Source organism: Homarus americanus, unplaced genomic scaffold (assembly GCF_018991925.1).
Source record: "Homarus americanus isolate GMGI-L3 unplaced genomic scaffold, GMGI_Hamer_2.0 scaffold5589, whole genome shotgun sequence".
Classification (NCBI taxonomy): Eukaryota; Metazoa; Arthropoda; class Malacostraca; order Decapoda; family Nephropidae; genus Homarus; species Homarus americanus.
Genome location: NW_024736650.1, coordinates 4,795,102 through 4,808,820, shown reverse-complemented (window position 1 = coordinate 4,808,820; position 13,719 = coordinate 4,795,102). Strand labels below are relative to the sequence as shown.

Below are 13,719 nucleotides of genomic sequence, written 5' to 3'. Positions count from 1 at the left end.
AGACTCAGAAATGGACAGACTGCACTCAGCAATAAAAACATCTATAACCAAACACACTCCTACTTCACACTTTAGAACATTACCCAACAACAGACTACCAGAAGAAGTTAAATTAATCCAGACCCATTACAATGAAATAAACAGGTATATGGAAAGACACGGCAGTAACAGATGGCTATATACGACGCAGACAGCACTACAGATAAAATTAAGAGACGCATGTAAGGAAGCAAACAATAAAAAATGGAATGATATTATAATGGCGGCTGACAAGACTAAAGACACAAAAACATTTTGGACTTCCATAAACAAGATGATGGGGCACAACAAGCAAAAAACACCATACATTAAAGACCAAAATGGAACAAAATTGTACGAGGAAAATGAACAGCATTCAAAAGGGAATGGGTAAAAGTTTTTAAAATATCAGATGAGGAAAATGAAGATTTTGATAGTGAACACGAAGAAAGGATAGAAGACGAAATGGGAAGACACATACATAGAATCACCCCAAAGCAATATATAGACGATAACTTATTACCTAATAATCAAATAATAACCATGGGAGAAATGATGCACTGTCTGAGGAAGTTTAAGGAAAAAGCCCCTGGGCTCACAGGTATTACACGAAATATGATCATGAATCTACCTGAAAACATCTTACAAACACTATTAAACATTTATAACGCATGCTTAATAATCGGTTACTTTCCAGACAAACTAAAATATGCTAAAATGATATTTATTCCCAAGGAGGGTAAGGACAATAAGGAAATATTAAACTACAGGCCAATATCTTTATTAGAAATTACCGGGAAACTATTGGAAAAAAATTTAAATTCAAGACTTATAACCTTTTTAACACAACATGGGAAAACTAACAATAGACAACATGGATTTATGCCCAATAGAAATACCCTAACTGCAATAGCTACAATAACGGAAATAATTGCAATAGAAAAAAGCAAGGGGAACCAGATCAATATAATTTTAAGGGACGTTTCTAAGGCTTTTGATAAAGTTTGGCATTTAGGCTTAAAATATAAAATATTAAAATTGGGACTTAACGAACACTTGCTAAGAATATTGTGTAGCTATTTAGATGATATATCAATCATAAAGTGGAAGAAAAATACTCATTAATACAGAGATATATAACTTTATTCTATCAGCTGGCATTTCGGGGATTAAAGATTACGGATTTCAGATCCTTTATACAAATTTAAAGTGTAATATTTCCCTCATCTAGGTAAAATTTTGTGTTTTTTTTTTACATACGGATAATATTATTTGTATATGAAATAAATTATATAAAACTATGAAAAATGGGCTTAATTAGTTCGAAATATAGCATTGTTGTCTCCCATTTTAGTTAAGGGCTCGGTGTGTGCTTATTTTTTAGACTTTACTGAAGTCTCGACCCATAACAAGTAAGGTGTAGGAGAGAAGGAAGGCAGAAGACCTTAATACAAGTATCTTTTATCCTCTCGTGAATATTAAACTCTGCCATGTCACGCCAACTTGTAGCCTGCATGTTGAATGTCTCAGAAGGTCGCAGAATTAGTGTGGTTGAGAAAATTGCCAAAGCAGCCCTGTCAGCTAGCAATCCTCCTACACGAGCACCTTCAGTACCAAATTGGACGATTAATGCTACAGTTTTAAATATATTCCAAGATGTTGACTACAATAGATCAGTCCTCACAATAGTGTCTAATGAAGATAATATAGGTAGGCAAACTATTAAGGTTAAGTGTACCTAAGTGATTTTGGCGAATTAATGTTAGGTTAAGTTAAGTTACATTAGGTTGAAAATTTGTTTTTCCGTTGGATTTTGAGGTATTTTTGTATTTACACACCGCACATTCCTACCACTAATCTATTATCATATTCTAATAAGACATCTAATTATAAGATAATTTTCATCTATTACATTACCAGCGGAAATGTATAATAACGAAGATAGCATCCAAAAACTTCTCCATTTTCTTCCATTAATCTTCTGCCATCATCACGTCACGGGGTCAATCAAAAGCGTTTTTGTTTTTGCAACCAATAAAAATTATTTTGGATTTAATTCGCGGTATATTTGGCCCAATCAAATTCTAGTTTTATTTTGGGTCTCATATTTCAAAATTCAAATTCATTTCCGACCATGGAAGTCTGCGATGGGTGTCACTTAAATTATATGGAGCTGATTGGGATTTTTTGTACTAAGAGCAAGACAATGTAAATATCGCAAAGACCAACATATGTGGCGTTGGGTAAGAATCTCAGAATTCAACGACGAACAAGAACCAGGTCAATCAGGTAAGCAATAGGTCATTCCATCATATGGTGAGTCAGTTAGGTTAGGTTAGGTTTGGTTTAGTTTTTTTTTCTAGTGTTTTTTTGGTGTATTTTGCCATGATTTTTTTTCGGAAAACATCCAACGAAAAAAAATTGACAAAGAAAAAAAAAACGGCTAATTTCCGCCATAAATGAAGGTCATATTCGGTCTAAACACACACAAATACACTAGAAAAATATATTTTTGATTTTCTAACAGAGTGCGGTGTGACAGTGCAAATTTACCAATTTTTATGTGTTTTGAACGATTCTGACCTACTTCCAAATAGGTGCATGACCGAAACGATAATTTTACCGAATTAATGTCTTAAATCGGTGTGTAGTTTGGGGTATAATGTTGTTTATTATGTAAATAAGTAAGTAAAATTTTTGAATCACTTTCAATCCATATTAATTTTACTCAAGTCAGTAAATGTTTCCAGGGTAATAGTGAAGACGGCTGACGCCAGAAAGAGTTTTTGTATTTCGTTAATTTTTTGGTAAAATTGCAGATTACAGTAACCAAAGAATGACTTAATATAAGAATATGATCACAGAAAAAATAGTTCTATCGATTGAGTGTAGAGAATTTCAGGAATTCTGTGGTTGCTATTTATTGCAATATTATCCATTTTTTCCACAATAAAAACGATACAACTTTTTCCTTTAATGCTGTGGATATTTGTCGGTTAGGTAGTTTTTTACTTTAGACTAACACCAGGAGTTGATAGAATTGACAAAACTTTGTGAAAACGTTAATTGCAATCTATTGCATAGATGAATGGAAATGAGAATCCTTTCATTATTGTTAAGTATGTTTTAAAAGGTTCTGGTAATCTAGGTAGGGTTAGGCATTTATTTATTTATTTATTTTTTTTTTTTTTTACTGGGGAATAGCCCACCTGGGCTATTATATTAATCTACACCACGAAGATGCCGAAAAACCAGCTTTTTGAAGTGAAACAGATTGTATGAGTATGGAAACAGAAGAAGGCAGAGCATTCCACAGTTTGGCTGTGTGAGGAAAGAAGGATGTACCATAATGGGTTATTCTAGTGTGACTGAGATCCACAGAGAAACGGTGGGCACCTTGGGCAAGACGAGTGTTACGAGCACATGGCCTTGCCGGCAGTACACAGGATGCCAGATCCACTGAACATTGCCTGTTAATGTACCTGTGAAAGAGAGAGAGTGAAGCAACATTGCAGCAAAGAGAAAGGGAAGAAAGGTTATCACTAAAGGAGGAGAGTTAATAAGACAAATAGGTTTTGTGCATTCTCATTTCCATTTTCAATCAATTATATAGATTATAAGTAACTTTTCCACAAAGTTTCGTCCATTTCTATCAACTTTTTTTATGGGATTAGTCCACCATGGCACAGGTAAATGACCCACATCAGGGCCTGGGGGTGAAAATAAGGTACATATTCGTCCATTTATTTTTTTGTATTATGGTGTGTTTTACTCAAATCTTACCTTCATTTCTGGTGTAAATTAGCAGCTTTTGATGAAAAAAAAAATCATTTGTAGCAAAACTGCTAATTTGCATCATAATGGTGGTCATGTTTGTGTAAAACACACCAGAAAAACCAAACCTAACCTAACCTCACTTAACCTAACCATTTTTAGGAGCTTACCTGCTACTATGGTTGAGGATACAGCTGGGCGATCTGGTACATTTATGGTTACAAACAAAAGAATTTCTGCCTTTTCTTAAAAGCAAACAATTTCCACATGTTGGACATAGTCTTGATGTTGGTAGGACACTGTGATCTTGTAATATTTGGATTACTTCACTATTGTTTTGATAAACTCGCTGAATAACACCTAGATAAGGGAGAGAGCACTTTTTGCACACCATCACGAGCCTTCAAAATGGCTGCTTCAAAATGATTGGCCAGCCAAGTCACATGATACGATACTTGAAGATCATTGGTTGTCATGTCGCAAAGAGGGGGAGGAGAGGACTAGAAAAGCGACAATGGCAACATGGCGGGTACAGAAATTTATGCCTAGAAATTTGTGAGAAACTCCGTTAATATTGATTTGCACCAGAAATGATATGAAGTCGTATGTTTGGTTTTTATAGTCTTTGTGTCTGCAATATTGAAAATTGGAAACTGACGGACAGCCAATATCTTCCCAGGCGGTAGTACCGCCTTGTTTAATAGCTGCCTACTACCCACTGGTATTAGTTAAAAAAAAACCCATAATTAACTGGCAATTGGACAGATATCTACAGCCTTCCTTTATTTGGTAACGGTGTAGGAGACAGTTAGCGCACGATTCTGAACATGAAAATGTGCCTCTTCAAGAAAAGTGCTTTCATTGGTACCTGATATCAAAGTGCTTAATATGCTGGGGGTCTGGGTTGGTTAGATCAGGTTCTGTTAGGTTCTGTGGATTGTTGAATTGTTTTTATTACGTACTACCATCCAAACAACATCTATGAAAAATTTTTGGACGAATCCTAACAACTGCTTCTGGTGTTAGCCGTGTCCTCCACCATTACTTTATTTTTTTTGTGGTGGATATTTTGCCATGACCAGCTAAGTTCCTACTAATGCTAATTTACCGTGAGTGTGCTTTGATTGGCTAGGTACTTTCTGTTTAATATTGGGGGCGGGAAGGTGTCCGTCCAAGGTTAGGTAGGTTTCTTTGGTTGGTTACCTCTTTTATAATGATAAGTTTCCATGCACAACAGGAATGTGGTTAGGCATGTTTACAGCTACACAATGATCGACTCCTGGAAAAATAATGCCAAATGCTGCCAGAGTCATGATCAAGTATAGTTCTTGTGTTGTTTGCCTGTAATGGACGATTAGCCAATCAGAGTGCACTCATAGTAAAATAGCATTAGTAGGAACTAAGCGGTCATGGCAAAATATCCACTGCCTATTTTTTATGCTGTATCATCCTATATACCAACTAATATACAGGGTAAGTTCCCGTATGTACTCTACTGAATGTTAACCAAAATTTTAATTGAAAGAGCACTTCTGAAATTAGTTTTTGATATTGCCCTGTTAAAAGGAGCCACTTTAAATAAAAATTCTATAAAACAAAGGATGATTCTTACCTTTCAAATATCTAACAAAGGTTGGAGGACTTGGAAGTTTCCTACTCTTGTTTTTCTCTACTTTCTGTTAAGAGTAAATACACTTTGCCCACAGGTGGTTACTGTCTTTACAGTTAATCTGGTGACATGCTTGCCAGTTACCGGTAGTGTTCCTAATCTTTAGCAACCTTCCTAGTGAAGTTTCCATACAAACTGATAATAACATAATAAAACCCTAACCAGCCTTCATAAAGTAATGCACTTCTATCCTAGGATTAGTAGGTTAGTATAGGTTTGGTTGTTTGGTTTGTTGTTTAAAATAAATCGCTGGTTGCGAAGAAACATTCTTTGAAAATAGGAGATGGTGTTCAGGTGTGAAATGCCTTCCTGGATAAAATTGCCAAACTTATGACATGAAAATTGCTGTAAAATTTTGATACTGTATTCATTGGTACAGCATTGCATATTATTAGTTTAAGAAATAATTTATAATCATCTGTACATATACTGTATAAATGTACAAAAGTTTCTGCTGCTTTTTGTGTTTATGGGATGTAAGAGTTCTTGGCAATGAAATGATTTCTTTTTAGCACTAATGTAAAGAGTTGATAAAGGCAGCATAGATTCATCTTCAGCATGAGTAACTAGAGGGATTGTAACTTTTTACTTTTGTTTATCTCTAGTTTTATTTATGAGTAAATATGGATCTTGCTGGCTATCGGCCATAAGTTTGACTGCAGCCAGGTGGCCCCACTGTAATGCATTTATTTACAGGACTAGTGCATATTTTGATGAATAAAATTATTTGATAGTTCCGGATTTTCATTTCTGCCTTTGAAAAGGATTGGAAATTTCTCCAGCCCAATAAAGTTTTGATATGCTTATAATCTCAGTTTATAATTTGAAAGGCCCAAAAGTATTCAGACAAAAGACTTCGGAAAAGATAGGAGGCCTCCTATTAGAAAGAAGACAGTTTATGGAATCATAATATATTATATGAAATCTCTTTTACTCTGATGCTCAGGCTTAACTTCTGTAAAGGAAGCCCTTTCCTGAATTTCTTACCTCTTTGGTACAAAATTTATCACCTAACTGAGAACAGTATAAGGCTTAGTACCAAAAATCTTTCCAAAAATGGTAGACCCCATACTCAAGAGAAAATCATAAAGCTTATCCAATTGACTTTTGCCACTAAACCTGAAACTTTGCTGGCTCTTACAGCAACCACTTTACTGGCATTTCAAAGCTATGTTCCAACTCTAGTTCACAAGGTGAGAAGCTATTTGCAACACTTACACTGATGTGCTGTAAAGTGTAACCTACTGCTAGAACATTTCAAGACCCCTGTACTAGTGAAGATATCTCACGGGTCATTTGTCTCCTTCCTTGTTTGTATACAGTATTTTGATTTAATTTATCAGTCTTCTATTTTCAATGACACATTTTTTGGACACTACTCACACTGACTTGTGTGTGTGTGTGCCCTGAATTTTTTTTTTCTGTGTAGCCAAAGTCAAGTCAACCTCATTTTTATACTTTGACACAATTCATTTATCTTTTTCTTAGTTTATTCTTTTTTATTCTGTTTTCATATATCTCATGCATTTTCTGTTGCTTAAAGGTTTCTTTATTCATATAATAAAAGCTTTGATTAAAGAGTTCTTTGACTAAATTTATTAAGTGTACAATGAGTTTATTCCATGAGAACAGACGTCAATCAGGTGTTTTATTTAATGTTCTGAAATTCCTCGCAGATGTATGGTAATTCAACACAAATTGGCTGAAAAATGGGCTTTGGGTTTGTGGATGTTGCATTGTGATGAAGTATTGTTTCACTCAGTAATCCCCATAAGATTATTCTTGGTTCAACACAATATTCCGCTAGTTTCTGCCCATCATATACAGTATGCTGGATTGGGCACAAGTGAATTTTTTTGTTCCCAAGTAGATAGCTGATAAGTACACCAGAAAGAAAATAAATTCAAGAAGTACTATACTATAGATTATACCAAATGTAGAGCAGGAATTAAATGTTATCTTAAAAAAAATGGGATACTGTACTAAAACAGGGGATTGAAAAATATGACTGCTGGAATCACTGTACAGGGTGTATTCTGAAAGAGATAAATTATATTAACTGTTTGACTTTCAGTAAAAAAAAAAATTATCACAGAACTTTTTGATCAAGCCTCACTTTACACTATGCTTAGTATTAAAAGTTATGTGATATTATATCAATAGATGATAACTTACAAATACGTACATTACTGTGCTCTATTGGAAATCATCACTAATGAATGACACAGCCAAGTATTATTTGTACTAATTTAACATTAAAACTTATTACAGGACCTTGTATAGAAGCAGCATGCAAAACAGCTTATGAGCTAATTGACTTGAGCAAGCATGAGGGAGTCCATCCAAGACTTGGTGCAGTTGATCTTGTACCTCTGCACCCAATATCAGAAAATATGTCTGTCCAGTCTCTCGGTCACATAGCTAACAGTAAGTATCAGAAACTTCTGAGTTCACAGAATTTTGGATGATATGGCTTCATGTTTCAGCAATAGAAGAAATAACAATACTGCACTGTACTGTATTGTACTGTGCTGTACTCACATAATGTTACCCCAAAATTTTTTAAATCCAGTTGTTCTACATATATTTTGTACAGCTATTCCTAAAAAACATGGCTTGTAAATTGGGAAAGCTTTTCCCATCAATTTAAAGGTAAAATTAAAATTGTGCTCTTGGCGGTCTTCCCAACTCTTTTCCTAGACTAAAAAACATATAAATTCCTGTGTCTGTAAATATGAATTGGTACTCGGTAGATTGTGCTTAATAAGTGACAGAAATTAGGGATTAAATTCTTTTTACCTTATTTACCTAATGGTTACCCACTCGAGACCATTTGAACAGCTCATGCAGGTCTTTATGCATTATTGCGACATTGTCTTGACTTGCTACCTTCCCAGATATCTTCTTGTTGGCCACAAACCGGACAATGTGACTTGATATACAGTACAGTATTTTCATCAATGTCGTTTATGTACAACACATGCACTGGTGAGCCTTGGTCCACGTAGTCTGTTACCGTTTTAAGGAACATGAATAGGTGTATCAAGCAGGATTTTCTTTCCATGTAACTGTGTTGTGATACATTGATAAGACTGTGCTTGGTCAAGTGTTGGATGATGTTTGGCTGATTGGCCTGTAGTTTTCTGTTGAACTTTTTCTACCATTCTTGTATACCGAGGTGATGGCTAATTTCCAGTCTCTAGTGAAGTGCAAATCTTGTTTGGTATCTCCTTTATCACTTTAGTCTGTGCTCCATCCACTCCAGGGGCTTTGAATTTCTCCAAGCTGGCTATTTTCCCTTTGATCATACCTTGTGTAATTGCCATCTTTCTTGTTTCATTTTCCACCCCTGAGGTATACATTCTCTGAGGCACAGTACTGGCATGTTATCATAGCTGGATTAACAGCATTGGGGGCCCCTAGCTACTAAGACTCTAGGGCCCCCTTGAAACTTTGTTTCATAAAAAAATATTAATGAGGTTTGATGTTAGGCTTAATTATTAAAAAATTTACATTTACATTTTTTTGCAAATATTTTTTGACAAATGGTGGAATTATCATGTAACAAGAGTACAAAAAAGCGAGAATTCAATTTAAAAATAAGAAAAATTACAGGGTACAGAATTTATTTCCATTAGAAACCAGACATGAGGTAATACTGTATGTACAATAATAGTAATAGACTATTACAGTGGTCCCTCGGTAAATGAGCGCCTCGGTTAACGAGATTTCGGTTAACGAGTTACCTTCCATAAGATTCTTAACTTCGGTTAACGAGCAATCCCTCGATTAACGAGTTTCTTACGAGCTGACCTGAACATGTTTTCGCTTGCATTTGGCGGTCCACCAGCTGTAGTATTAGTCCGCCAGTACAGTAATCGGTTCTAGGATTTAAGTTCCTTACCATTTTAGTAAATATCAAGAAGTTTATACTATTCAATAATTTTAAAAGTTTCATATTAAATTTTTTAGTAATTTTAACAATTATTGAACATGCCATCCAGCCTGCCAACACACCATACAGGCGTCAGTCTTTGTGTCTTTTCAGTGGAGGTAACATCTTGCTTGAGACGCTCTTCAACTAAATGCTTTTTTTCTGTGTTTGCAAGCAAATTATTGGTCATTTTGAAATTTATTTTACATATTGACAATATATAATGCAGTGCAGTGTTGATTTAAAGAACATAATCTTGAATTACACCAAGAGAACTAAAATTTTATGGGTGAAATGGCGCCATGGGGTGACTTCTCTTCCACCCCAATGCCTTCTCTTCTCCTCCACCCCCATTCTAATTCCCATCATCATCATCATCATCATCATCATCATCATCATCATCATCATCATCATCATCATCATCATCCAGGAGCCTTCTACATACACACCTCAAAGTAAGTGTACTTTTCTACCTTTTCTGTTGAATTTAGGCAATTTTCGGTGAGCTGGAACCAATTACCCCAAAACCCATTGAAACAATGGTTTCGGTTAACGAGTTTTTCGGTTAACGAGTTTTTCGGTTAACGAGCAACCTTCTAGAACGGATTGTGCTCGTTAACCGAGGGACCACTGTACAGGGTTTTAGGACTAATTGTAATAATAATATATCACAGTTTTGTGGTTGTAATGGTAATAGAAATTGAAGTCAAAATAATAGATAATAGTCTATTACTTTTCAATTACAGATAAGCTTTTTAAATTATTAGGTTTTCAAACATTTTGTCACAATTAATAAATTTGTATTGCCATTCAGTAGTTTTCTCCAAGAAAAAACAACACAAAGTAGCTGTAAAATGATTGTTATATGTTTTAATCTTTGTCAAAGCTTTTCTCGATTTCATGTTTCTTTGTTGCTACATTTTTCATGAACAAAAGCATCCTGTAACTGTAATATAATAGTAATATAACAGTAATATAATAGTAATAGATGAATGAGTAATAGTATTACAGGTAACTCGTGTTTTACTCGCTTTTGATTTAAGCGTTTTTGGAATAATGCGATTGTTCAATTAATACCAAAAGCTAATTTACGCGCGCCTATTTTTGAAATAGCGCGCTCAAGACAGTTTAAATTTACCACGCGTATTCGCCTGGTCACCTGGCAGTGGAGTCGAATGTGATGCCTGGTGAGGTGCTTGTAATTTATTACTAATAATTATTAAAATAATGTAATAATAAAGATTATTACTACTAATGATGAAGATAATGAAGTATTCTGTACAACAACTGTGGCGGCATCCAGCAAGCTTCCCGCGTATCACTTTCTCAGTTCACACCAGCACTACTTTTTCTCTGTGCTCTCATTTGCATTGTGTGTTTATCACATACCTTTTTAGTGTTAAACTCTGTTTTCCACATTGAGCATGTCTGGAAAGCGTCCATCTGCCTCCTCAGGGGCGCCTAAAGCTAAAAAGGCACAAGAAACAATCGTAATGGATGTGAAATTAAATGTGATTGTAAAGGCCTGAACTTTGGGATATAAATCCCTTGCCAGCCTAATCAGGATCTCATAAAAGGAAAGTCAAGAACCATGGGTTTCCAAGGGGTAACAAACAACTGTTAGATATTGACATCTGTTTAGTAAGAGAATAATCGCAATAATTGACACCACTCACACAAATATTAAATAAACAAATACGGGAGTCAAAGTAAAGTACAGATATTTCCTACGGCTACAGCCCGGTGGAATGTTCTGTTAACGTGGTGGTCCGCTCTCAGGGGGAAGGTCCAGGGAAGATTCCTCACTTGGCGCCGGCGTTGGTGGGCGATGTCTTGCCACACAGGAGAGACGCCAGGGCACGGACGGTGGATAGGGCGTGGAGGAAGTGGCAATGACGTGGCAGCCGCGTTAGTAGCTGGAGTAGGAGTCCAGAGATTGACAGCCGAATAGTGAAGGACTGGGGAATCAGCCCATGAGCCCCAGGAGCCTCAGATGAGCACACAACCAGAGTTGGAATAGAACAGCGGGGGAAGTGCAGCTGTGGTGCTGGCTGGGTAGTGTCTGGTGTGCGACGAGGCAGCAGCGACCTTCTCACCTTCGTCAACCCCTCCTAGTGGGGCCGCGAACAAGCAAAGGAGCTGCAGACAACCATCCCGCTCGTTACCGCCCTTACAGTGATCACATCGGGGCCTGGGGGGCGAAAATGTAATAGTAATACTAATTATAATAATAATAATTATTCATAGTAAATAAATTTTTTAATAAAAATACACCAAAATAAAATAATAATGATTACAACACTGCAATAATAATAATAATAATAATAAAATATAATAATAAAATTAATAATAATAAGAATAATACTGTAATAATAAAATAATAATACAGTAAAGAAATACAAGAATGAAAAAAGATCAAAAGTGAGAAACACGACCTAGACCTATGAATTATTATTATTATTATTTTTATTATATTTTCGACCCCCCCAGGCCCCAATTTGGGTCGGTGATCTATGCCCGGGTGGGCTAATACACATAAAAAAAAAAAAAAAACCCTAACCATTCTGAAAATCGAAAAATTCCGAAAACCGAAATGCCTCTGGCCCCAAGGATTTCGGATAAAGGATTGTCAACCTGGTATTAGTCCAATGATCAATGGCTGATGAAATTTTGCAATGCGTGACTTGCAACTATTCCGCATTAACATGATCAGGATCAACTTTATTTTTATTTAATTTTTTTTACGGGGAATAGCCCACCCGGGCACAGGTCATCGACCCACAACAGACCCAAGGGGGCGAAAAAATAAGAGTAAAAAATAAAATTAAAATAAATAAAAGAAAAAGATTATACTGTATTAACCTATACCACGAAGATTCTTGAATACCAGCTTTATAAAGTCAAACATTGTACATATAAGTATGGAAACACAGAAGGCAGTACATTCCACAGTTTGGCTGTGTGAGGAAAGAAGGATGTACTATAACAGCTTATTCTAGTGTGACCAACATCCACAGAGAAACGGTGGGCACCTTGAGCAAGACGAGTGTTACGAGCCCACGGCCTTGCCGGCAGTACACAGGATGCCAAATCCACCGAACATTGCCTGTTAAAGTACCTGTAAAAGAGAGAGAGTGAAACAAAATTGCAGTGAAGAGAAAAGGAAGAAAGATAATCAACTAAAGGAGGAGAGTTAATAAGACGAAATGCCTTTGATTCCACCTAATCTAATAGTTGCACAGAAGAAAAGCCACCCCAGATATGAGAACAATACTTCAAGTTAGGACGAATGAAGTCCTTATACAGTATTCTTGGAGCAACTGCTCATGAGTGAAGTAGCTACGGCATCTGTACAGCATTCCAAGCTTTCGGGAGGCAGCTTTAGCAATGTTGAGGATGTGTGGCTTCCATGATATATTAGGGGAAATGGTGAGGCCTAGCATATCTATTTTGGAACTTGGCAGAATGATTGCATCCTGAAATGTGATTGTGAGAGATCATCTAATTTGGAAAGTGCAATTGGTAAATACTGAATTTTATACTATTGAATTTAAGCAAGTTTCTATCTCCCCATTCAGAGATGCTGCACAGATCCACATTTATAGATGTAATGATATCAGCCCTAGAAACAGATCTAGTATGAGAATTAGGGGGAAGGGGAAAATGTGAAGAGTGAAGAGTAGAATCGTCAGCATAAGAATGGATAGAATTAGTTGTAGTGTGAAGTAAATTATTGATAAAAAAGAAGGAAGAGAGTTGGTGAAAGAACAGAACCCTGTGGGACACCACTATTGGCAGAGAAAGAGTGAGAGAACGATCCCTTGACAACAACTGCCATGGATCGGTTCTGAAAGAAGCTAGAAATTGGAGAAGAAAGAGCGGGAGGGAAACCATAAGAGGGAAGTTTAGAAAGCAAAGACTTCTGCCATACCCTGTCAAATGCTTTGGAGATGTCGAGGGCCAAAATGAAAGTTTCCCCATAATCCTTAAGAGAGGATGACCAAAGATGGGTGCAGTAGAAGAGCAGATCACCAGTAGATCTCGCCTGGCGAAAGCCATACTGGTGATCCGACAAAAGAGAATGGCGTTCAAGGTGACGGAGAAAATGATAGTTTAAGATAGTTTTGAAAATCTTAGAGAAGGATGAAGTTAGGGTAATGGGGCAATAGTTAAGAAGGATTGGAATGGTCACCCTTCTTCGGGATGGGCTGAACAGAGGCATGCCTCCAGGAAGAAGGAAAAGTTTGGGTTTTGAGGCAAAGGCAAAAGTGGCGAGCAAGCACAGGGGCCAGAACTTCAGTACACTCCCTCAGAACACGAGGGG

The 13,719-nt window shown here is 36.3% G+C and overlaps 1 protein-coding gene across 1 annotated transcript; it reads left to right on the top strand.

The window, feature by feature from the left end:
• The first annotated feature begins 1,394 nt into the window (after positions 1-1,394).
• LOC121872315 (glutamate formimidoyltransferase-like) lies at positions 1,395-8,141 on the top strand. Its single transcript, XM_042375025.1, has 2 exons — positions 1,395-1,728; positions 7,733-8,141. The coding sequence occupies exons 1-2, from the start codon at positions 1,509-1,511 to the stop codon at positions 7,927-7,929; spliced, it is 417 nt and encodes a 138-aa protein (XP_042230959.1). The 5' UTR covers positions 1,395-1,508; the 3' UTR covers positions 7,930-8,141.
• Positions 8,142-13,719: the final 5,578 nt, after the last annotated feature.